Source organism: Haliotis asinina, chromosome 5 (genome assembly GCF_037392515.1).
Source record: "Haliotis asinina isolate JCU_RB_2024 chromosome 5, JCU_Hal_asi_v2, whole genome shotgun sequence".
NCBI lineage: Eukaryota > Metazoa > Mollusca > Gastropoda > Lepetellida > Haliotidae > Haliotis > Haliotis asinina.
The window spans coordinates 29,086,050-29,109,477 of record NC_090284.1 but is presented as its reverse complement, the minus strand read 5'-3'; the positions used below and the strand labels follow the sequence as shown (position 1 = coordinate 29,109,477).

Genomic DNA, 23,428 nt, shown 5'->3' with positions numbered 1-23,428 from the left:
CAAAAAACGTTCAATATGTTTAGACCAAAACTGGTAGATAAAAATAAAGTAAACGTATGGTGGTACCTTTTGTTATTTACAGATTTGGGCATGCTTTTTTTTTTTTTTGGGGGGGGGGGGGGTTCCATGTAAAGTTTTAGCCTTAGTCTGATGGGAAGAGTGGGCTTTAGTTCTGCAGCAGAAGTAAAAAAACATTCAATATTTTTCTGCAAAACTTGGTAGATATATCAATCAGAACCTAAAGTAGTGTGTTTTGCTGTTTACAGGTTTTTGTGATTTATTATTTTCTGTGTTTCCATGGAAACTATTTGGACTTTGTCTCAAAATGAAGCGCTGGGCTTTGTTTGCGGAGCACAACTCGAAAACTTCTTAATATCTTTCAACAAAACTTGGCAGATATGTGAGACAGACACCAAAGTGGTTCTGATAGCTATTTACAGATTGTTGTGATTTTCCATTTTCCCATTTTCCATGGAAGTGATTCTGACTTAGTCTCAAAAAGGAGGGATGGGCTTCGTTTCTGGAGCACAAAACCATTGATATCTTTCAACAGATCTTGGCAGATATATTAGACAGATCTTGAAATGGTGCCTCTTGTAGTTTACAGATATATGGCTTTTGTATTTTTCATCATTTCCATGCAAACTAGTCAGACTTGTGGTGCTGCAGTTCTGAAAAAGAAACTATTCACCATTTATATTGGTAATGTGATGTGGTCAGAGATTATTGGCGTCAGTTTTTGCTTTGGATAAATCAAAAGTGTCTACGTGTCATCAATATGAATCTCAATGGCCAGTTTATTTTATTAAACTTGAAACAGAATGTTTTCTCTGATGACATTTTTCATGTTCTTTGAAAATTTTCATGGTACAAGGTAAATCTTAAACCTTGAACACCTGAAAAGAGAGCTTTATATAAGATATGAAAAAGAAGAACATTCTCACAAGGTTATAACAGATCTTCAGATTTCATGAGAAAATTGATGATGTATGTTGCAATTTTAACCTTGTATGTCTCCAGGATAAATTACTTAGAGGGTATGAGTAATTACAAGACTTGCAGTTGTTTTCGTACGTGCCTGTGAGGGTGTGTGTATTTTGATACGCACGCACGCATGCACGCACGCCTCTGAAAACTTTCTGTACATGTAAACATAAGTGATATTGGTCCCTTCACTTTCCTGGGTCCATTCTTTGTAACTGCGCTACAGCAATAAAATTTTAATTAAGAAAAACAGATACTGTATATCACCATGTATAAGCCGACCCCTATGTTGACCCCTAAACTCAGTGTCAAAATGTTTTGTGCATAAGCTGACTTGTGTATTGTTTGCATGGCTAAAAAAATATTTTGAAATAATGAAAACTGTATACAGTAGAATACTTTCATAATGAACATGGATATAATGAACTGACGGCTATAGCGAACTGTTTTAAGAGTCCCGAATAAACCACTGTATGTTATCAAAAAAGTTGTGAATAACAAATTCTCTATAACAAACTTACTGGCTATAGCGAACTGATTTGCCATCCCCGTGAGTCCCAGGAAACACTAATTAATGGTGTGAATAACCAACTGAGCAAACTCAATCAGTGTCAATCACCCCTCTGATGACAATGTGAAGGCTGTATCTGATCAGCGCGACAGAATCTCACAAGCTGATTCGGAATGTGACGAAACGAACAGTGATGAACCTGACCAGGCCCCTCCTTCGTTTGCCGATGCCAATATGGTGCTTCAAACATTGAAGAACTTTCTGGTTTCTCAAAAGACAATTGACATGTCTTCGTTTGATTCGTTAGCGGATTTGAACGAGGTTGTGGCACGCATGCAATCAGCCAAGCGTGGACAAAGCAAGATAACTGACTTTGCAGTGAAACGTAATTGTCGTATGAATGAATGTATGAATAAAGTGAGTACATCATAGCTGTATCGTACTATACACATTGTAGTGTGTTTTTATGGTTCTTTCGATGGATTTTCGTGAATAACGAACTACGGATATAATGAACTAATTTCAGTGCTCCCTCAGAGTTCGTTATAAAGATACTTTACTGTACTTCGATGCATATTTTATTGATCATTTATAACAAAGTGGCTGTAATCATTGTAAACTTCCAGTGCCGTTCCCAGCAGATGTACCACTAACCTGTAAGATCATCCTGACATGGCACTGACAACCTGAAAAGCTTGAAATTATGTCTCATGGATAAGCCGACCCCTTCTACAGACTGCTTTGTTTAATTCTACAGTAATATACTGTATACCATATTTTTTTAACTGAGTCTGAAATAATACTGTCCAATTAGTTCCTTTTGTTAGGTTTTCTGTTAAAACTCAATATGTCCTTTTTATACAACAGTTATTCATTGACTTTCAGGAACAGGTACGAAGGTGGAAAGAAAGAGAAAAACAGTTTGATGAAACAGAAATCAAGCCACCAAATCCAGGTATGTGCTTTTTCTACACCAAATCTTCCTTTCCTGAAGTTTTGATTCTGGAGTATCTCCTAATCCATTCAATATTTCTTCATACGAGGGAATGTCAATAAGTTTTGAGCCTTGCATAGAAAAACACAGAATATTTGGTATGAACCACATTTATTTTTCAACATGGTTCCCTTGTGAGTCAAGACACTTATTCCATCTTTTCTGCCAGGCGCTGATGCCATCTGTGTAGAAGGCGCCATTTTGGTCCTCAAACCAAGCCTTAGTAGCAGCAATAAGCTCATTATCATCCTGAAATCTATGACCACGCACGTGTTTCTTGAGATTTGGGAACAGATGGTAATCACTTGGTGCCAGGTCTGGAGAGTAGGGGGATGCGGCAAGATTTCGTACCCGCATTCCTGGACAGCAGCGGCTGTGTACTGGAGCACTGCCGTGTACTGGAGCATTGTCTTGATGTAGAAGAACACCACGTCTGATCTTGCCCTGGCGCTTCTCCTTGATTGACTGTCGCACTTGCCTCAACAAGTTAGCTTTCATTGTTCTTCCTTTTGGTAAGTAATCTATGTGGATGACGCCTTTGCTATCCCAGAAGACTGTCACCATTACCTTCTGCACTGATCTGGAGGCTTTGAACTTTTTGGTCCTGGGAGAAGTGACATGTTTCCATTTCATGGATTCTTGTTTGCTCTCAGGATCATAGTGGTGGATCCAGGTTTCATCACAGGTTACTAGCCTAAAGTGAAAATGTTCTGGATTCTTGTTGTATCTGGTTACCATGGAGCTGCTTATGATAATCCTTGTTTGCTTCATTTCATCTGTAAGCAGTCTTGGCACCCATCTTGCACACACCTTAGACATGACAAGATGTTCATGAAGAATTGTCTCTAGGGATCCGTGTGAAATGCATGTGGTCGCCTCTAACTCATGGAGTGTGATTTGATGATTTTTCAGCACAAGTCTATGCATTCTGTCAATGTTTTCCTGACTAGTGCTTGTTGTTGGGCGACCTGGACGGGGGTCATCTTCAAGACTCTGTCTACCATGCTTAAATTCATTCACCCATCGTGTGATTGTAGCAGATGAAGGGGAAGACTTCCCATAAGCTGCTGAAAGCTTTTCTTCAATGTTCCTCGCCGAGTTTCCTTCAAGAACTAAAAACATAATTACTGCTCTATACTCAGTTTTATTCATTTTCACTGCCGTGAGGGGGGTCTGTTTCTGTCAATGAGCTATTCAATAACTTCTGAGAGTACGTAGCATACCAAAACTTATATATCACATCAGCTTCACCCCAAGGTTCAATGTAGTACAATAGGCTGTGACACCTGGGTATGAAAAATGCTCAAGGCTCAAAACTTATAGACATCCCCTTGTATTATACATTATCTTGAATGCATATTATATTTCGGTTCCTTTAGCGTCATTCATACATAGATTTATTTATTTCACTGGAAAACTTTGGATGCACATCATGACACATTGTATGCTTGATAATTCTTGGTAGTTCACCAACAACTTATTTTAAGCAAAGTGGACTGGATGGTCATACTCAGTGACAATTATGCCCAAAGGGTGTATGTTGTTATCTGATTGGCAAAGTACTCTTCTACTATTTTCAATGTACCCTACTTACAAGCAAGGTTCCTTGTAATGTACCCAGCTGACAGTGGCAACTAATTCGGTACTTCATGGTATTTCGTTTCCTCAAATTAAACATGGAATCACACATGATGCATGGAAATTACTATGTTTTGCAAATGCAAATGGATGGAAGGGATATAACTCTAAATTTGTTTTTCTTGTGTCATCTGCAAAATCTAGCGATGGTTATGAAAAAATTAGCCTCCCATTCCAATAAATAAGTTTTGACAAAATATTCAAATGTAGACCCTGTGAATATTAGTAAGGGGAATTACACCATGGCGACTTTACTTAGACAATGCTGGAAAAACAACAAGATGCAAGATTCAAATTCATACAGGTTGGCTGATGTGTATCTGATACCCATGCTTCAACCAGTTCAAATTAACAGTAAGATAAACACATTTTTCACTGGTCCCTCAGGGCACACTGGTTGACGTACCCTCAATGTTTGTTTACTGGTATGTTCCCTTTGTGCTTTGGGCTCATCAAGCTATGCCCCCTCATGACAAGTGAACAACTTATGATGTACATGAGTCTGTTTATATGACATGTCTGAAGCTGGTTATATACTCATCATGATATGGAAACTATAAAGGGAGCATATAAAAGTACAAGTGTTCCATTATTCTTTTTGGGTTTTTTTCAGAAGTTATGTATTGCTCTGTGAGTGAAATTCTGGAAATACATGTCTTTGTGACCACCTGATGTAAGACAGTGAGTGTCTGTCTGCCAGATGTTCAGCTAAGAACATCAGAATGGCCCAATATGTAGCTCACTCATTGCCATTTCTACTGAGCGCATTTTACTTTGTTATGTATCTTTCTCAGTCTATAATTTTTATCCATGTTTTGTTTTTATTGCATATACTATAGGTACACACCGAAAAAGTATTGCTTCAAGTTCTAAATGCCTCTCAGTGGCGAAACACAAAGCTATTAGATCACTGATAGCTGTTCATTAACATCAGTTACCTGTTTGGTACCTGTTCATTAATGTCGTTATTGTCACAAACCTGTTTGATAACTGTTCATTAATGTCATTGTCACAAACCTGTTTGGTAACTGTTCATTAACATCACAAAGCTGTTTAGTAACTGTTTGTTAACATCACAAACCTGTTTGGTAACTGTTCATTATGTCATTGCCATAAAGCTGCTTGGTAACTGTTCATTAACATCACAAACCTGTTTGGCAACTGTTCATTAATGTCATTATTGACACAAAACTGTTTGGTAAGTGTTCATTAACATCACAAACCTGTTTGGTAACTGTTCATTAATGTCATTATTGTCACAAACCTGTTTGGTAACTGTTCATTAACATCACAAACCTGTTTGGTAACTGTTCATTAACATCACAAACCTGTTTGGTAACTGTTCATTAACATCACAAACCTGCTCATTAAAGTGCGAGATCATTTCTGGTCTTTGTCACTATACTGCCTGCAAAAGAAGAGACAGTATGGTGCATGTTCAAAGTCAACAAGAAAAAAGAGCCATCAGTTGATCTCATGAAGATAATGGAAATATCCACAATGTTAACAGAAAATGACAACAGTCATCACAAATCATCCCAGTGTACACAATAGCGAGGATGTCAACAAGAAGTGTGAAGGTTGTCATTCCAGAGAACAGAAACTGATCAAAAACAAATCTAGTTCAGTACACTTGTGCACAAAGAAAAGGAAGTCCTGTGATTGTGAAAGTCCACTCATTGACATGAGGCAAAATACAAAGGCAAAAGATGCTGTGTTGTGTATTGAAACTGAAGTGAGTTTTGTTATAAAAGATAATGTGCTTATTTCAGGAACTTATATCAAAAGTACTATCAGTCAGCTACAAACCCTACTGACCATGACAAGTGTGCATCACTCACTAGCAATTATTTACATAATCTATTGAAATCTATGTGATGAACATGTGATGAAAGAGTGGCAGTGCTGCTTTGTGTACATACGACCAGCTTGGGATTTCTAGGAACAGTGTTTGGGACAGGATTGTGACCAAGCGTTTTTTAGATCACCAGCAGTGGCAGCCTTGTGGGGAACATGATAGAGTCAATTATTGACATGTATATGTTTGAACAGTGGAACAGGACATGATAGAGTATGAGTGGCATAAATTTGATGTTTCACATAACCATTATCTTGCGAATTTCCCATTCTTATGATTCTATGCGGAAACAAATATACCAGTTCCAGGTAGGTAAATATTTACTTATGATTTGCAGCACATTTTGTATAGGTAGGGATGAATTTTTATCAGACTTTCTAATTTGCATGTTAGACATAGATTATAACATCAGTATTCAGCAATTTTGCAAGGCTGTCAGCTTCAAAACGTGGTAGAATCAACATGTAAGTCAAATCACACAATCACTGTTTCTTCATCTTTATGTCTGATCTTTTCAAAATTAACAACAGTCAGGTTGTCATAAATAACTACTTTTGGAACTAAGCAAAGCACTGACCGAGCAATGTTTAAATAATGGCACTCTGTTGTACTCTCTTCCTAATTCCGGCTGAGTGGAAACAAACTGCAAATAAAATTCTTGGCGTCACGCCCAGGCACTCTACGCTTCCCCCATATATGGATGCCTGGTTGAACCTCCTGGGAAGCATGCAGAAGGTACCACTATCTGCTCATGCAGCCATCTTACCTTAGTCATTCTCTTTCTTCTCTTACTAGTGTGTGGACCTATACTGTAATCACTAAGTTTCTCTTCCACCCCTGTCAAATGGTGAAAATTTATAATCCTACCAGGTAGAGGAAGGTTTGCACTCAATGAAAAACAATGTTTTCAACAACAGACCCCCATATTTTATGTGTGGATTGTGTAGGTTTTTGTGGTTGAAAGATACCTTGCAATCAATGTTAGCACTAAGAAGGCCAAGAAGCACCAGCCGACTAAGACTGCTCGTCATTCATTCACACCGTCATCAGAGAGAGAATGGATTTTTTTAAAGCTTTCCCTACGTTGCATTGAATTTTCATTAGATGCTTATTCCACTGGCTTAAACTGATTCACATGCCAGCTCATTGCCAGCCGAGGAAAGTGTATAGCATGATTTACCATGGAAATGAAATTGGCATAAATTTGGCCAGTTTAGCTTCTTTGATAAACAAATTATTATTCACGTATGGATTCAGCTTTATGTTGACTTCTCAAATGATACTTCTTGTATCTCAAGATATTTCACATATCGCACCATTAAATCCAATTTTGAAACTGAAATCTTCACAGCATCAAATCTAAATCTCTTAGAAACACTTTCAATCGATTTTGACTAAGCCTCCGGGAACTGGAGGTCAATGAAGGAAGACACTACAATATAAAAAAATCAACCAGACACTGTAAAATATGTAACAGAGTCGAAGACAAATACCATTTTATGTGTCTCTGTCTAGGCTATAATGAATTCAGAATTAAATATTTACCTATGTCTAATTTCATATCCACCCTAATTTTGAAAAGCTGTTATCTTGCAGAAATCCTACTACCCAATTTCACATTGTCTTATATAGACACCATGTACGCCAAAATTGATTTTGGTGATTGAATTATATTTTTGTTCAAGCTAAGTATATTCCTATGTTGATATATATATATATATATATATGCTGAAGCACAAAAAAAACGTTACCCTACCAAAAATTTTGCCAGATATGTTTCTTAGTTTTAATTAGTTTTTCACTTTTTATATGTTATCTACACCTCGTTCATAGCCATTGTTCAAGAAAATTTGATAACAAAAAAAAAATGTTTCTGTTCATGTTCAAACAATATACCGTCTGCAGCAAAGAGTCCAAGCCGTCAGATTGTTCGTCACCTGCAGAATCTTTTCTATGGGCTACAGAAACGGCATTGGCAATCACAACCATTGGCAATCACCAGAAACCAATCAGTGCCAACACAGTGTGGAGGCGTTTGATCCAGAGGAATGTTCAGTGTCACAGGCTTAGCAGGGTCTGATCCTTGCTGTTTGACATTGTCGTGCTCGTCTCCAGTGGGCCACACATCATTGGAATTGGCATCGCTGGGAGTGGCAGTTCAGTCTTCTCTGATTTCATTGCACCACTCACATTCTTCAGATCATCCCTATTTGACGAATTGCCTCCAATTGACAGATTGTCCTCATTTGTCAGATTGCTCTTATTTGGCAAATCAGCCATTTGTCTGTCCTCTGGTTTGCCGAATCTGTAACGCTTGCCGACCCTAACACACCTACACAAACATTTGAACAGCAGTTTTCTACACCCTTTCATCAAACCTGACAAGCTATCTACATGATTATTACATTCTGTGGACATTTGTACTTAGCTGAATTTCACATCTCGGATTATACATTTGTACATCGATGAAATCCATGTGCCAATCCTACTACATTTGTTACCCCATCATGGTACTTCGATAAAATGAGCGTTCTTATGTCAGGAAAGATCCCTGCGTCAGTGGCAAGTCTTGTCCTTCCTTGGTTTCCTCACCTCGCTCAAACCATTACTTAAAAGAGATCAACGACAACTGAAGCCTTTTCAGTGATCTCTGCAGCTGTATCTTAGGGCCGACGATCATAAAGCACTGGACCAATTATCACTGTAACTACTTTCGTTCCTTTCATTGATGGTTCATTGAATGAACCATCTGCAGAACTTCTCTTTGTAGATGTGATTCTCAAGGGATGGGGTGTTCTCAACTGGAGTTCAAAGCAGTTGTTCTAACCATCAGTCATTGGAAGCAGGAGCTTCGGTCCACTAGTCTTTTGAGATCCAGCAAGACATCGCATTGAGCACTTCAGTTCTTTGACTCCTAGACGCCTTCGTCATTGTAGCCAGAGACATTTCCAGAGTCAGGAATGTCATCGCTGAAATCCTGTTCCCATCCGACTGTCTGTTACTGACCGAGTGGAAGCTATTTACCCAGATATTCTTGTCAGTAGTTTCCCTTAACTCCAGAATGTGGATGGATCTGTTTGTGACAACATACAATCACCACTTTTCAAGGTTTGACATCATTCCAGATGACCTAACATGGGATCTAGATCCACTAGCAATCTTATGGGAAGGTCTCAGTGCTAACACATTCCTTCCAGGGTACCCTCCTTCAAGGGTAATCCAGGAACCCAGTACCTCTACCCAACCGAGATGACCACCTACTTTATCCTTACTTGGACCACTGCCACAGATCCACACAGACGCTGCATCTGCAAGCATCTGCGCTTGGAGTGTTGGCTTGGCTGTCACATTGGCACATTTCACCTCCAGTTGATCTCTTTATGATGACAAGTGGAAGAGGTTTGAAGTTTACTGCAGGATTAGGGGTATTTCATGCCCTACTTCTGTTTCCACTCAAGTAATTGGTGAGTTTCTTCAGCATTTACAATCTGCAAAGAAACTCAAGGGTATTATGTTAGCCACGTATCTGGCTGCTGTTTACTTGGTTTGGGCTACTACTTCTTTTATACAGGTTTCTACGGTTTCTGAATTCCAGTATCTCTTACTCTCGTACAGACTGACAGATCAGTCCAAGAAATTGTGGCAGTGGCTGGCATGAATCTTTCTGGTGTCCTTCGGTGTATCTGGTGACAACAAACAGCTTCAGGAAAAGGTCTTTGAGCAAGTAATGTTTAAAACTGTGTTCCTAGTAGCTTTTGCTAGTGCAGTTTGTATATCTAAGCAATATGCACTTGATGTCAATCAAGTGAAGTTTGAGCAGAAGAAGGCAAGGTTTTCCAGGGTTTCTGTTGGGACTTAGTAATGGCAATTGGATCAGTTGTATATAATTCCCGTATTGTCCCCATTTCCCCATTGTCCTGAAAACTTGTCATTGTGCCCCCTAAGGACATTCCAGATGCTCACACAGCAGTTACCAAACAGTTCGCACAACTTGCAGCCTTCACACTTTCCCACATTTTCACATAACCTTCCACCTCCATTCAGTCTCAAACATTCACAGCCTTCCACCTTTATACAGTCCCCCTGTTTTCACACAACCTTCCACCTTCATACAGTCCTTCACTTTTACACAACTTTCAGCTTGCATACAGTCCCACACTTTCACACAACCTTCCTTCATACAGTCCCACACTTTCACACAACCTTCCACCTTCATACAGTCCCACATTTTCACTGAACCTTCAGCCTTCATGTAGTCTAAGACTTGCTTGCAACCTTCATCCTTCCCTCAGCCCTTAACTGTTGCCAAACACTCTAACATCACACAGTTATCAGCCTTTGTCCTCACAGACTACATTTCTGCAACATTCACTTCTGCTGTTTCTTCTGACCTCACATTAGTAGCCAGTCACAGGTTTTTCAAACTGTGTAACAACATTAACCCTCATTACCCCTTCATATACCTTAATATAGTCGACTTTTTGTAGTGTATATCAGTAGTATAGGGAATGATAGTCCGAAAACACTTTTCAAAAACCCCTCTAAAAAGCCTCATTTACTAAATGAGGCTTTGGTGGGACTATTAGCTCTTGCTATTATTACCCCTACTACAAAGCTACGCCATCACGTTTACCGTGACTTGGCAGGCGGTAACACTGTGCCGTACGGTACGATCAATAATTCTTCTCTTACAAACCCCCTACCCGGCCCACCCCTCAAGTAGTACAAGTTAGGTTCGTCGGCTTTCATATCCACTTTATCTATGTTGTAAGTTTTGACTGACCATATAGGATCGGTGGCTCGCTTACGGCTATCGCCCTCGTGTTCCCCCGGCTGGTATAGATACCTAACTAAGGCCCTATCTGGTATCTGTTTCTCCTTTCCACGCAATGGAGCAGACGACTCTGCTAACACTGATTTTAGTTTGATAGCGTCTGCCGGTTTCTTACCGGTGAGACGGGTGACTTCATGGTTGATTGCCGACACCACCTCGGGTAACCTCGTGACCCATTCGGTCGATCGTTTTCCAGTGGTTGTCATTTCCCTAGCATATTGATGACCGAACAAGCGCTCAGCCAAAGTCCTATTAAATCTCTCAACTATAGCTTGGCTGCGATGGGCTCCGGCCGTGCCACGTCTGACCTTTGTATCGTGTTTGGCTAGCAGTTGTGAAACGGCACCCATGAACTCCCGTCCGGGATCAACTTGCAGCTCTGTTGGCCAAGTCAGCGGGCTGCGTTTGTATATGCGTTCTAATCCTTTGGCTACTTTGGCTGAATCTTTCGTGGTCAAGGGTTCGGCTTCCTTGTAACGACTGGCTACGTCCACTACGGTTAAGGCATACTTGTACCTCTTATCATGAGGTAGGAACAGTAGGTCTGCCTGGTGAATGCTATTAGGTATGTTAATTCCGAAACTCCTTCTAGGTACGTAGCGTGGCGCCGGCAAATAGATCTGCCACAGGGCTTGTTTTTCAAGCCACGCTTTGGCTTTCTCTGGTGATACTCGTGCCATTTTCGATAGCTTATCTACTGCGCTAGCTCCTTTCCAATATCCACGCGGGCTGTAATAAATAGCCTCAAATTTTTTCATGTCCATACGCGTATGTGTTTATACCATCAATAGCTATCCAACGTTTCGTGTCCATAGGCGATAGGGACGTCTTGTTTATAGTCAGTCCGTATATCTTATGTCCATCACTTCTAAGCGTGTTCATCTTATGCCTAAAGGTACGGGTCTTGAACAGGGCCTCCTTGAATCTGGCGTGTTTGATGTGTTGTTTCACCACATACTTCTTAACCCCTTTAGCTTTTCGGATCTCACTATTGTCGGCTTTCAATATGGAGTACATCTTAGGCCTCAAACCTATGTACTCAGCTATTGGCGTGCCAGCACACTCGTCCTTCATCTTACCTAGGACCTTTTTATTTACCGTGCTGTGTATAGTATGGGTCTTAGGATAGTCGCTGGTGTCGTATAAATCGATGTGTTTTTTCATGTCCTCGTACACGTCCTCGGTTCGAATCTCCATCAGCAGGGAATCCGTGTCAGTGTACAGCACTTCGCACCTGTCGCCGTACTGTTTCTTGAGCTCGTTGTAGTAAAAGTCGTACATCAGGTGTTTGGATAAATCGAGGATACTCATCCCAACGTAAACAGGTCGGTTGAATTTTATGTGGCTTTTCTTCATGTGTATGGCAACTAGGTCGTCTGTGAATATTTTATTACGGTTGAATGCCGGACTGGCTATCAATTTCCTGAGCTTGTCTTCCTCACTAGATCTAACCAGTTTCACGGTTACGCGTTTCCTCAGGTTTTCCATAGTCTTACCAAACACCGAGTTGTTCATGAGCTTGTAGAGATTTTTCTCAAAATCACTGGTGGCTTTTTTTCGTAAGTCTGTGTTCATTCTGATGTAGGGCTCCATCCATGGGCTCTGGTCGAACATGAGCACCCTATGTATTTTGGTCAGCCTCATACCCAATGACAGGTACAGCTGTAGGTTGCGATAGTGAACTATGTACTTAGTCTTATTCATTAAGTTAGGCACGAGTTTTTCAACGTCCGCCACACGACCACCTGACAAGTTATGTTGGTACTCAGACATCCAGTCTGTGTTAACTTTCATACGTTCGGGTGCAAGGGGATAGCTGTTGTGCGATGTGTGTAATTCCTTGGGATACTCTAAGTCAACTTCGAGGATATACCCTTTGTTCGAATCTGGTGCAATGCTCATAACATCAACGTGGGGTACCCATTCGAATCCCCCTGTAGGTAGATACTGGCTCATGGCCCAGCCGTACAGGTTGTTTGCGTCGAGGTATAGAATGTGATTGGTTGGTTTGTTAGGATCGTAACCTTTCACGTATTGATTATTTGCTTTAGCGTATCGTTTGGATGCCATGGAAATCCCACCTCGCAAGCCTTTCTCAATGAATAGGTGCATGTCGTAATCTGTGAGCAATTCCAAATTAACTCCGGTCTTTCTAAGCAAGGCGTCCCACGACAGACCTGGGCTGGTGTAATACCATGCGGGGTCGAGTTTATACTGCTTTAAACAGGTCCGCCTGAACGTTTCAAACACGTCGGCTAACAGCAGTACATCTGTCCTCAAGTACAGGTCGTGATAATCGCCAAGGTTCTTACAACCCAGTTTATTCCATACGTTAATCGCGTGTGAGTAATCGTCTCGTGAGACGGACGCTTCATTCAGCTTGCTATAAAAGCAGTCGATAGGAGGTAGTCTGGTCTCTGTGAACTTAGCCCAACTATCCATGTACTCATATGGATATACACCCTTCCTCATGAGCAGGTGTCTAGTCTCGGCGCCTGTGTATCGATCTGTGATAGGGAAGGTATTGTTGGCCTTGACCAGACTGTCGAGTGACGACAGGAGGAATTGAAACGAGTCAATGAACCTAAGTCCGTTTAAGCTGAAGGAGATGTATCTCTCCATGTTGTTTGGGATGCACGATATATTACCATCGATTTTCGCGATGGCCTGCATGATCAAGTGAGAGTCGTATCCTCTCAAGTTGTGAAAGACAACGGGGATGTTTATTGTCTTAGAGTTGATTTTAAGCTTGAGGTTGCACGCGTTATGAGCGGCGCCTCTATACTTACCAGTTATGTGACAGTGATCTCTCACCGAATCACCGTTAAGTGGCGAGTCGCACACGTGACAGTTAGTGCTACTGGCGTGAGCTAGCATGTCGGCTCTGGTCATACGCATTGGAGCGATTTTATACAATGCATTCCTAATAATTTTTTCTTCCTCCTGCAAGCACTTTAGAAACCTTTCAGCCGCGTCAGGACCCCTATACACTACCGGAGCTTTCGTTTCCCCGTCACAACGGACGACAATGTATCCAAAACCGCAGGCTTTATGCTCTTGTGTTTTGTGTGTGAAGCTACCACTGGGGGAATCCCCACCCACAACTAAGGCTTCGAAGTCGGCGTATATGATATAAGGCACAGACATTTGATTCTTGTGATTGTCGAATTTTAGGATATTTTCACCTTCCTTAGGCATGTCGACTCGTATGGCCGTCTGCCCAACACCTTGGCAATCCTCCAGGTGGGATTCTAATAAATCGGCCCGACTGAAACAGTGTAGGCATCGTACACAAAAGTGTTTTTCCCCAACGTGTTTCGACTGGTCGTGCAACAACCGGCTGAGATGTTTTATCCACGTGTAGTGATACTTTTCACCTTTTTGAATCATGAATAAATTAATAACTTGACAATCCTTCACCGGGCTGACCCTGTGTACTATTGTTGTGTTACCTTCGTGTCCAAAGACATTTATAGCCAGATTATTCTGTTTTTCTACTTTAGTGATCTGGGATATTGGGGTGGGTTCATCTATACCATCCCAGTTGAGCCCATCGTCCTGTGGATAATTAGAAGGTCTGTTCGGATTAGTGGCAGCTGGAAATAAGGCTGACCTGATAGATAACCTCAGGCAATCGTTTCCTCTATTCTTAACGTTTACTATGGCTTGTTTGTTCTTATAGTAGGGAGGCAAGGCTAGGTATGACCCACCTCTGAACGGCACGTAGTTAGCTATATCTAGATAGACGTTATCGATTTTATCTACAGCCCACCCGGACCCCATGTGCGTGTAGCGTTCTAGGTATTCTCGTATCTGCTGAAAACTTGTATCGATTGATGTGTCAATGGTCTCTGCATGTGTGACGACCTCTTGTTTACCTCGGAAGTAAGGCTGAACATACTCAGTGGTACTCCCAACCTGCTTATCGAGCGACATTTTCACTGTGATCTGAAACTTGATACTTCCTAGATTATTTAGTTCCTGGTTGACCTTATCAGCTATCAGAGGCTTGATATCTGTAATGTCTATGTTTCTATCAACACGCATGCGCCAACCTCTCAAATAATTGCCTACGGCGTGCTCAGTGCGCACGAACTGTAGGTCAATAGCTCTATTCTGTCGTAATAATTCTAAAAGCTGTGGTTTTCTCATACGAGAATACCCGCCTAAACCCAAATCGTGTGCCTCGGTTTTCAGTTGTTTTACAGTTGGACGTGCTACTGGGGCATGTGATAACAATGTGGTTAACCCGGCTTTCCCCAGTTTTGAATAACCCGTGTATCCAAGCTGTTTCGCTTGAGCTTTTAACTGTTTTACCGTAGGAGGGACTTCTAAACCTAGTAATCTCAACAATGCTGGCTTCCGCATTCTAGAATACCCGATAACACCTCTCTGCTTTGCGGCCCGCTTGAGCTCGCGCACAGTAGCCATAGTGTTTACACCTAAGAGAATCAATGTCTAATTGGTCGGCAGTAAAGGGGAGGTAACTCTTAAAAAATATTTTCTGGTGGCCGGGTACAATTCTAGACATTCTGTCAAATCGTCCCACGTACCTGGTAAAATATATAGTGTGGCTGTTTCAATCCAGTACTCGCCTTGGGTATAGTATTCCTTGTATTCACTTATACTCGAAAAACGTTCTATATGGTATTGAGACGCGATATCCCGCTCCCATTCGAAGGGGCGAGTATACTTAACACCCTCTTTAATCCATACCACGTCCACTATTATCTTAAATCTGAAGCTGCCCCATAAAGCCAGTTCATATTTGAATATGTTTTCCACAGACATAGCTATACGTAGGTGTGTATAATCTCTAATTGGAGTCTATCTTGAGCAGTCGCCTACGTTCTTTTATGTAGCCTTTTTTATTCTCGTATATGAGTTGATGTCTGACTACGTTCGCTCCGTGAGCTTTACATAGACAGTAGTGCCCTTTAACCCCGATACCACACACAGAACACGTGTAGTTAGGACTTCCCATATGGAAACAACAGAACCCCTGATTCCTGCATTTCCTACCACAGGCCTCGGTCTTCCCCATAAGTATGTATTCGCATCGGTATGGAGCGGGTCTCATGTTTACTTATATAGGTATTTTAGTTTAATTGCTTTGCAACCAACGCAGTAGCTGCTATACCCAACACTATGAAGCCCAGTTCACGATTCATTTGTCCCTTGGATGGTGTGTAGTACTGAGCGAGTGTGGGTTTATTGAGCGGTTCCAATTGTTTACCAGTTAGTAGATAGTATTCTTTCATTGCTTCATCAACATCGTTGAATGTTTGAACGGCATGGTTTTCACGCGTGAGTTGTTCGTTAATAAAATCGATCCTCTGGAGGCGTTTTTTAGCGTACTCGGCCTGTGCTCTTTGTAATTTCTCAGTAGCGAGATCGTGTCGCTTCCTTTCTTCCTGTATTTCAGCCGCGTGATCATCTCGTAGTTTCGAGAAGAGGAAATTACTCCCGGAAAATGCCAGGGCATTCACTAACGCCCCACCGACCATCATAGCTATCGTGGCCATCCCTATATTTATTTCATTATATTATCAGGTATTATTCCTTGTTTTACTAGGATGTCTTTTGTGGCCATCGCCATACCAAGGTTCATTATGAGCATACCCATATCCTGCAGGTTGAAATCTAGCTTGATAGTTGGTTGTTTAAGCACCATTTTAGTCAACCGAGCGTACCCTACTGCTAGACTGGCTACCACTGTGGCGTGGTATGCGTCGTTGACGAACGTTTTCCCCTCAGACATTATGTATATATAAAAATATTTTAAATTATAACATGATATGCGGGTCTACCATGGGGGATACCCCCATACCCCCACTGTTGTGGGTGGGGGGCTCACTGTTGGGTGGTGGCTCACTGTGGGAGGTGTATAACCATGTTATAACCACAGCAGCAGTTACGCCTACAGCCAACAACAGTCGGGTTGGGTTGGTCACTTTATGTTGGTTACACCACCGTTTTTTACCGGCAGCTACTCTCTTAGGATTCTTCTGTCTGGTTACTGTTGGGGGTACCACCACTGGGGTCTCCACCGTCACTGGTTCCTGTGAATCCACTGGGGTCTCCTCCTGTGCAGCATCCATCTATACTATTATTATTATTCTTTCTCTCAAATTGGCAATGTTTTGCCGTGATAATCGCCGCCGTCACTGGAGCCAACAACATACCATATTTGTGGTACAGCCCGCAGCTGATAGAGCTCACGGCGTGTTCGATAAAAGGGTCTTTCTCGAGGTCCTCCCACAGGTAAAGTCGGCGCTCTGGTGGAATGGGAAGGAAGTGTGATACAATACCGGTGTATATCTGGGTCATAGCCGATCCTATTGTCTTTGTCATTTCTGCTCCGAGCCGAGACTCGTATCTAGCGTACAGCTTATCGATTTCTTCGGCTGACATTTTGTGAATTTTATCCGGGGTGTAGTCTCCAAAGTAATGTTTGGCTTTGCCGCCAACAGCCAACGCCACCAGTTTCTCTCGCTTGGGGGAATCCCCAGTGGGGGAACCCTCCACAGACAACTGTTCGAGCAATTCCTCACACTCCATCTTATAATATAACAAGTAAGATTTAGTTTTAACTATATAATACCCGATGCAGACAAAACACAGAGAAATGAATGTTAAGTTGCACACGACAAATACTTCAAATATCATAGCTATGCTTAGCATTTGGCTTAGCTTTGCTTAGCTTTGCTTAGCTTTGCTTAGCTTTAGTATACTATATATGCTACTGGTTGGTCGGTCTTTAGAACGAGCTTAGCGTGTTTAGTTTCAGCGAGCTGTTTCTTCACCCGTTCCCGTTCTAATTTACTCATCACATCGTTCTCTCTCAAACACTCCTCGAACGAATCCCTATCCTTGCAGTGAAATAAGGCCACCCATCGCGTCTGCTCCCTGAGGTCTTTCAACACCGAGTTGAACTTCTGCGTTAGCACCCAGACGCTGTGATTTGCATGCCGGCCGGAGAAGGCCAGGTACGATAGCATGTCTCTCTTTTTTGTTATCTCGCGATTAGCGCTGCAGTCGTCCAGTATAAACAGCGTCGGTTCCCCTTTAAATTTCTCGTGAAGAGCTTTCAACCAGTCCTGCAGGCGTGTTCCAGGGTCGATTTTGTGTACGTCCGGGTCCGTCATCACCCAAGGTCGCGCGTACGTTTTATTCATGCCTAGAGTAGGGCACATGATAACGATGTTATCGAACACATCCTTGTAGTAACCCTCCAACATATCCAACACGAAAACGGTCTTCCCACAGCCAGTCTGCCCGCATATGATAGCGCAGTGTGGGTCAGTGGGCAGTTGGGGTAGTTTATTGTTGGGGGGTATGGGGGGGTACCCCCCACTAGTAGATGGCTTGCACGAATCTCCCATTATCTATATTAAGTTGCGCGTCCATAATAACGTACAGATATAATTTCAACTTACCAGCGGTTTGAGCCTTCTTAGTAATCTGGATGGTTATCCCTTCGCTGCCGTTATCTATACGGCGCCCGCTACCGTGCAGTTTATCATCATCCGTGGATCGCATGTCCAACCATAGGGCGTACTTGGTGGTCAGGTATTCACCGATCTGCACGGAGCCGAGGTCCAGATCCTTTGTTATGTAATCCCCCACTGGTAGCTTTTATATCTCATCCCACTGCTGGTGTGGTCTCATACCATGACTGAACAGCTGGTTGGGCACGCCCTCGATGGTAACTTCCACCTTTTCAATCTCGGGGTTGAAAAACTTCTCGCTGTCCCTCCGGAATGGCTCGTAATCCTCCACGGGGACGACCAGGATACCTTTCATCGATCGCGCCGGCACGTTCAGGTTGATATTCCACACAGTGTCGCTCTTATCTCGCACGACTGATCTATGCCTCAGTACGCGATCGTACAGGATAGCCATCTTCCCAGAGTACTGACTTCGAACCTGCCTGGCCAGCTCCGGGCTAGTGACCATGTCGAACTCCAGAGAGATGTTGTCTATGGCATAACTGGCCTCATCACCGTTCGGCGTACGCACTACTTTGCTATAGTCGTTAAACGTGAGCTCGTATTCTAGCCTATCACCCAGCGCGGCCTGGTAAAACGGCGCGTGTCCCGTGAGCAACTCGAAGTCGAGCGGCACGCAGAATCGATTCCCGTATGCTAGAGCGATGGCCTTTTCACCGTCCGATAGTTTGTCTTGCTGGTCTGTCGTGAAGACGTATCCTATGCGCGCCCGGGTTGATTTGCTGATACCCTGGTACACATCATTGACTCGTTCTCTCTCGCTTTTCCAGAGATCCTTGTAGCAGTGAAACACGTCGCTGTCGTCGATGCTCAGTACCTCGTTACCGCTGATCTTGACGGTCGTTTTCTTGATGATAGCTCGACCCACGTTCCGCACTAGCTCGCGTTTGTCGTTGTCGGAGGTCAACGTGATATTGAACGCCAGTCGAACAGTGCCTGGTACAATGAGGTCATTCTCACCAAGGTTTGGAAATCTAACCAGCAGAGTTTGATTCTGGTCTATCTTGCTGGGGTTGTTGGTGATGGTCACCGACTGTCGCACGGCTCTGGCACCTAATGGCTCTCTCAATTTTCTGAAAGGATCTAATTTTCTACCGTACATTGTTATATAAATAAAATATTTTTTTAATATAAAACAATGGACGAAGACATACCTATGGATGAGATACCGGGCGCTAGTGCCCAGGCATCCGATGTGCAGGAGACCTCATTTACTAGTTCACCATTGAGCCAACAACTTTTAGAAACAACGGTAAATGATTATTACGAAGGATTAAAAAGTGATAAAAACTACGTTGAACCAAAGGGTCGAGACTACAATAATTTTTTTATTGATAAAAAGGGTGTTCTACGTCTTAAGTCTGCCCCAGAGGTTGACCTCTTTAACAAGATCAATAAAAAACCACTGGCCTTGTCAACTCTAGCCAGCCACAATGGTGGTGGTGAATTTATCCGTGAACATCTAAACATGCCTGATTACGGTGGTGCAATACCTAAGACCGTTAAAGAAGATCTGCAAGCTACCAGATCCCACCTCACCACTATAGATGAAATGACGCCAGAGCGTGCTACAGAAGCCTCGGACAGCATAGAAAAACTGTTGAGCACCTACTGGGATAAACCGTTACCGGGGTTTGACTTTCCGGTAAGGGAACTGTACGGCTTAGACGAAGCCGTGAAACGCGTGCGTGGAGAACTCGTGAACAACATGGGGAAACTGAACGAAATCGACGAGCACATCGCTAGGGAAAAAACCAAACTAAACGAAACTGAAAACGATGATATGAAGCGTCGTATCAATGAACGAATACGTGATTTAGAAGACGAGAGACGTACACGATTGGAAGCCGCTTCCTCGAATCGTGAACAGCTTCGATCCCAGATCAGTCGTATTCGGGAAACAATCGATAGAATACTGAACGAGGATACAACTTTAGCCAACAAGATTCGGATATTATTCCGGGAGCAAGGGATCACCATCGCCAGCATTCTGACTGCATTGGGTTTCATCATATCAACCCTGGTGGTGTCACTGGTGGGAGGAACCCCTGTGGGGCCTGCCGGCGGCGGGGGAACTCCAAGTGGTGGTGGTGGTGTTAAAGACTGGATTAAAAAACTCGGGGAAGGCCTAGCTAAACTGGCTGGTAAAGCCGCCGAAGCCCTTCCCGGCATCCTGGGTAGTATCGTCTCGTGGTTGTTGAGCGCTCTGTCTAAAACTGCCATGTGGCTCAGTCAAAACCTGTGGGCAGCCATCGTCGCCGTGGCGGGTCTGGTGTACGTAGCGGCTAAGAAATCTTTAACCAAATAAGTCCCAAAGTTACCCCACCAACCACTAAGGCTGTTTTATTATCAATATGCTGCTCATAGGAGACCTGCATATGAGGGGCCACCTCCTGTGGTGTTGGTTGAACTTTAGGCTCCGGAGGTGGCGCCACTATACCCTTTTCACGTGGTTGGGTGTGTGGGATATGTGGGGTGTTAATATCGGGGTTGATACCCAACTTTTGGTCCGCCGTGGCTATGACTATTTTGTTGTTATAACCCACCACTTTTTTTATTCTCAGTTGCATATCACTCGGAGCCATGTACAACCCCACGCCGAACACGTAATTGACTTTCGATCTGGCGTATTCTAACACGTTTTGGTAGCGTTCGATGGCCCGCGGGAGATCAACTGGAGAATTTATAGCATCCTCAACGTTGGAAACGAACTGTTTCTGAGCGTCGTAAGCAGTTCCCTTACCGAGAATGTTGGAACGCGTCATCGACTGCGCACCCAACAGCGCCCACACGTACGTTCGAATCGAGTCGTTCAAGCGTATTGTACCAGCACGAGTGAATCCTTTCGACGTGTCCAGCATGAACATTTTCCACCCGTCTGCGGTTGACTGCTCCACTTTCTGGACTGTGAAAGCAACACCACCTTTAAAGTTCATACGATCATCCCTCCATTCATTACTCGACAAAGCAAAGTCCGGGCGTAGTTTACCTTGTTTCAGTATAAGATCACTGAGTTCTTTCACTGATCACACGCCATCAGAAGGAATACCCAACCCGTGGTTCGGCCCCGGCAAACGCCAATCCGTCTTCGGGTTTATTTCGAATTCATTACAAATACGTTCATAGGCCCGTCTATCGTATGGGTTGTTTGTTGCGTCCCACGCTTTGTCCTGTGGGAGGGGGGCACTGATCTCTTTAAGGATACGTCTGACCTGGTATTACACGTGGAATTTGAACACAGACTGACTCAGCGGTCCACGCCGAGTGTCGGTCAATGCCACACCACACCCCGTTGTAGCGCACCACACAGCAAAGTTGAATTGATTCTGCCAGAACTGCATAGGGTTGTTGAACCACGCGTGGACTGCCTCAATGTTAGTCACCATAAGCTTATACTTATCGAACACATCTAAAAGCTGGGCATTGAAATACAACTCAGGAGCAACCACGATCTTCATGGGGGAGAAATCTACATCCAGTTTAGGGTAAAACACACCAGGGGAATACATTTTAAAACTATTATATAAATAAATATATATGTAATATGTACATAACACTTCCAGGAATAACGAGCGGTGAGGCCGTTCAGCTGACGCACGCGATCGATAACACGTCAGGTCAACTCGAAGTCGCACTCTGCGATATCACCTACCTACCGCAATGGACTAACATTAATATCAGCAACAATAAACTGTTCGTCAGTGGAACTCGCAGCCAAATAACTGACGGCTACTACAGCGTGTGCTCGCTAAACGACGAGGTCTTCAAACCCCTGGGAGCCGAACTCAAGATGAACGACTCAAACGGCACAGTGGTGTTAATCAACAACGGAAGAACCTCCTTGAGGCTCGGCCGACCATTAGCAAGGATACTCGGTATGTCTCCTGACGAGATAAAACCAACAACAACCGTCACAGGCACTAAGTTACCCGACCTAGTACCGTACCGAGAGCTATACATTCATCTCGGTCAGGTGAGCACAACGTATAACATTCAAGGAGGCCACCCTTCCACTATACTGAGAGCAGTGCCGGTTAAAACTGAGAAATTCAACGACGGTAGAACCGAGTCATTTTCACCACGGCAGTATAAGAGATTAACCCAGGGCAACATACCTGAGCTGACAATATCGGTGTTAGATATAAATCATAATCCTGTAAATATAGGATACCTCAGCTTAACGCTTCACGTAACATGACCAGCGCACAAGGGCCCGGAGTGAAAAAATGCGTCAATATCGGGATCTCCGACCTCGGAGACACACGCGGTTTCGACGCTCCCGGAGTAGATGGTAAAACGTACGCCTTGCAACTGAAAAACAACATTTACAAACGCGTTGAAGTCTCCTCCGGTGGAGCCCTAAGCGATGTAGTAGATACCACAGGAGCAACAGTCAACACTAAGTACGCCCTCGTCAACACCGGTGATGACAACTGGAGAATATACCCATCATTCGGAGGTAAACTGTTCGACTTAGACGATGTTGAGAGAACTGCCATCAAAAAGAACCGGCCATATAAGCTCGTCTTCACCGAAGATGACAAGTGGGTGTTATTAACCGATTACAACAACTACTGGTTTCTCAATATTAAGCTCTTCTCCCCCTACGTGTTCACTGATAACAAAGACCACTACCTAAACAAAGTCGTGAACGATGGATTCCTGCTCGTGGCTTACGTCCCAACTCAGAGACGCAGCGTAGTCGTCAGCCCAATCGGCAATTCACCACTCCACATGCTATCGAGTAAAACAGGCATACAAAACGTGACATTACAGTTGGTGTCTGAATTCGAAGGCGTGGACAAAATACTAGATGGTATACCATCAAACACAACACTGGCCATCAAAGTCTACCTAGGGGAATCATCGGGGGATAACGTCGAGATCGTGAAGGGGGTCAAACTAGGGTGGGAGAAACGACACAAGGATCAAGTTTGCCACGTTTACGTGCGGGTGGGTGTCGGCTCCAACACCAGTCTGCAGGGTGTCAACGTGATCGTGGAAAACAAGATATCACTAACCAAGATCTTCCTACCTAACAACATACACTTTATTAGTATGAATTTAATCCCTGAATTATTAACAGAAAACCAGTTGG

General features: G+C 43.1%; 1 protein-coding gene across 1 annotated transcript in view; it reads left to right on the top strand.

The window, feature by feature from the left end:
- Positions 1-23,428, top strand: part of LOC137283502 (SH2 domain-containing protein 4B-like) — a 267,928-nt gene that overhangs the window by 91,659 nt on the left and 152,841 nt on the right. The window contains exon 3 of the mRNA XM_067815036.1: positions 2,381-2,450. Coding sequence (XP_067671137.1) covers positions 2,381-2,450 — 70 coding nt within the window. The remainder of the gene's footprint in view (positions 1-2,380; positions 2,451-23,428) is intronic.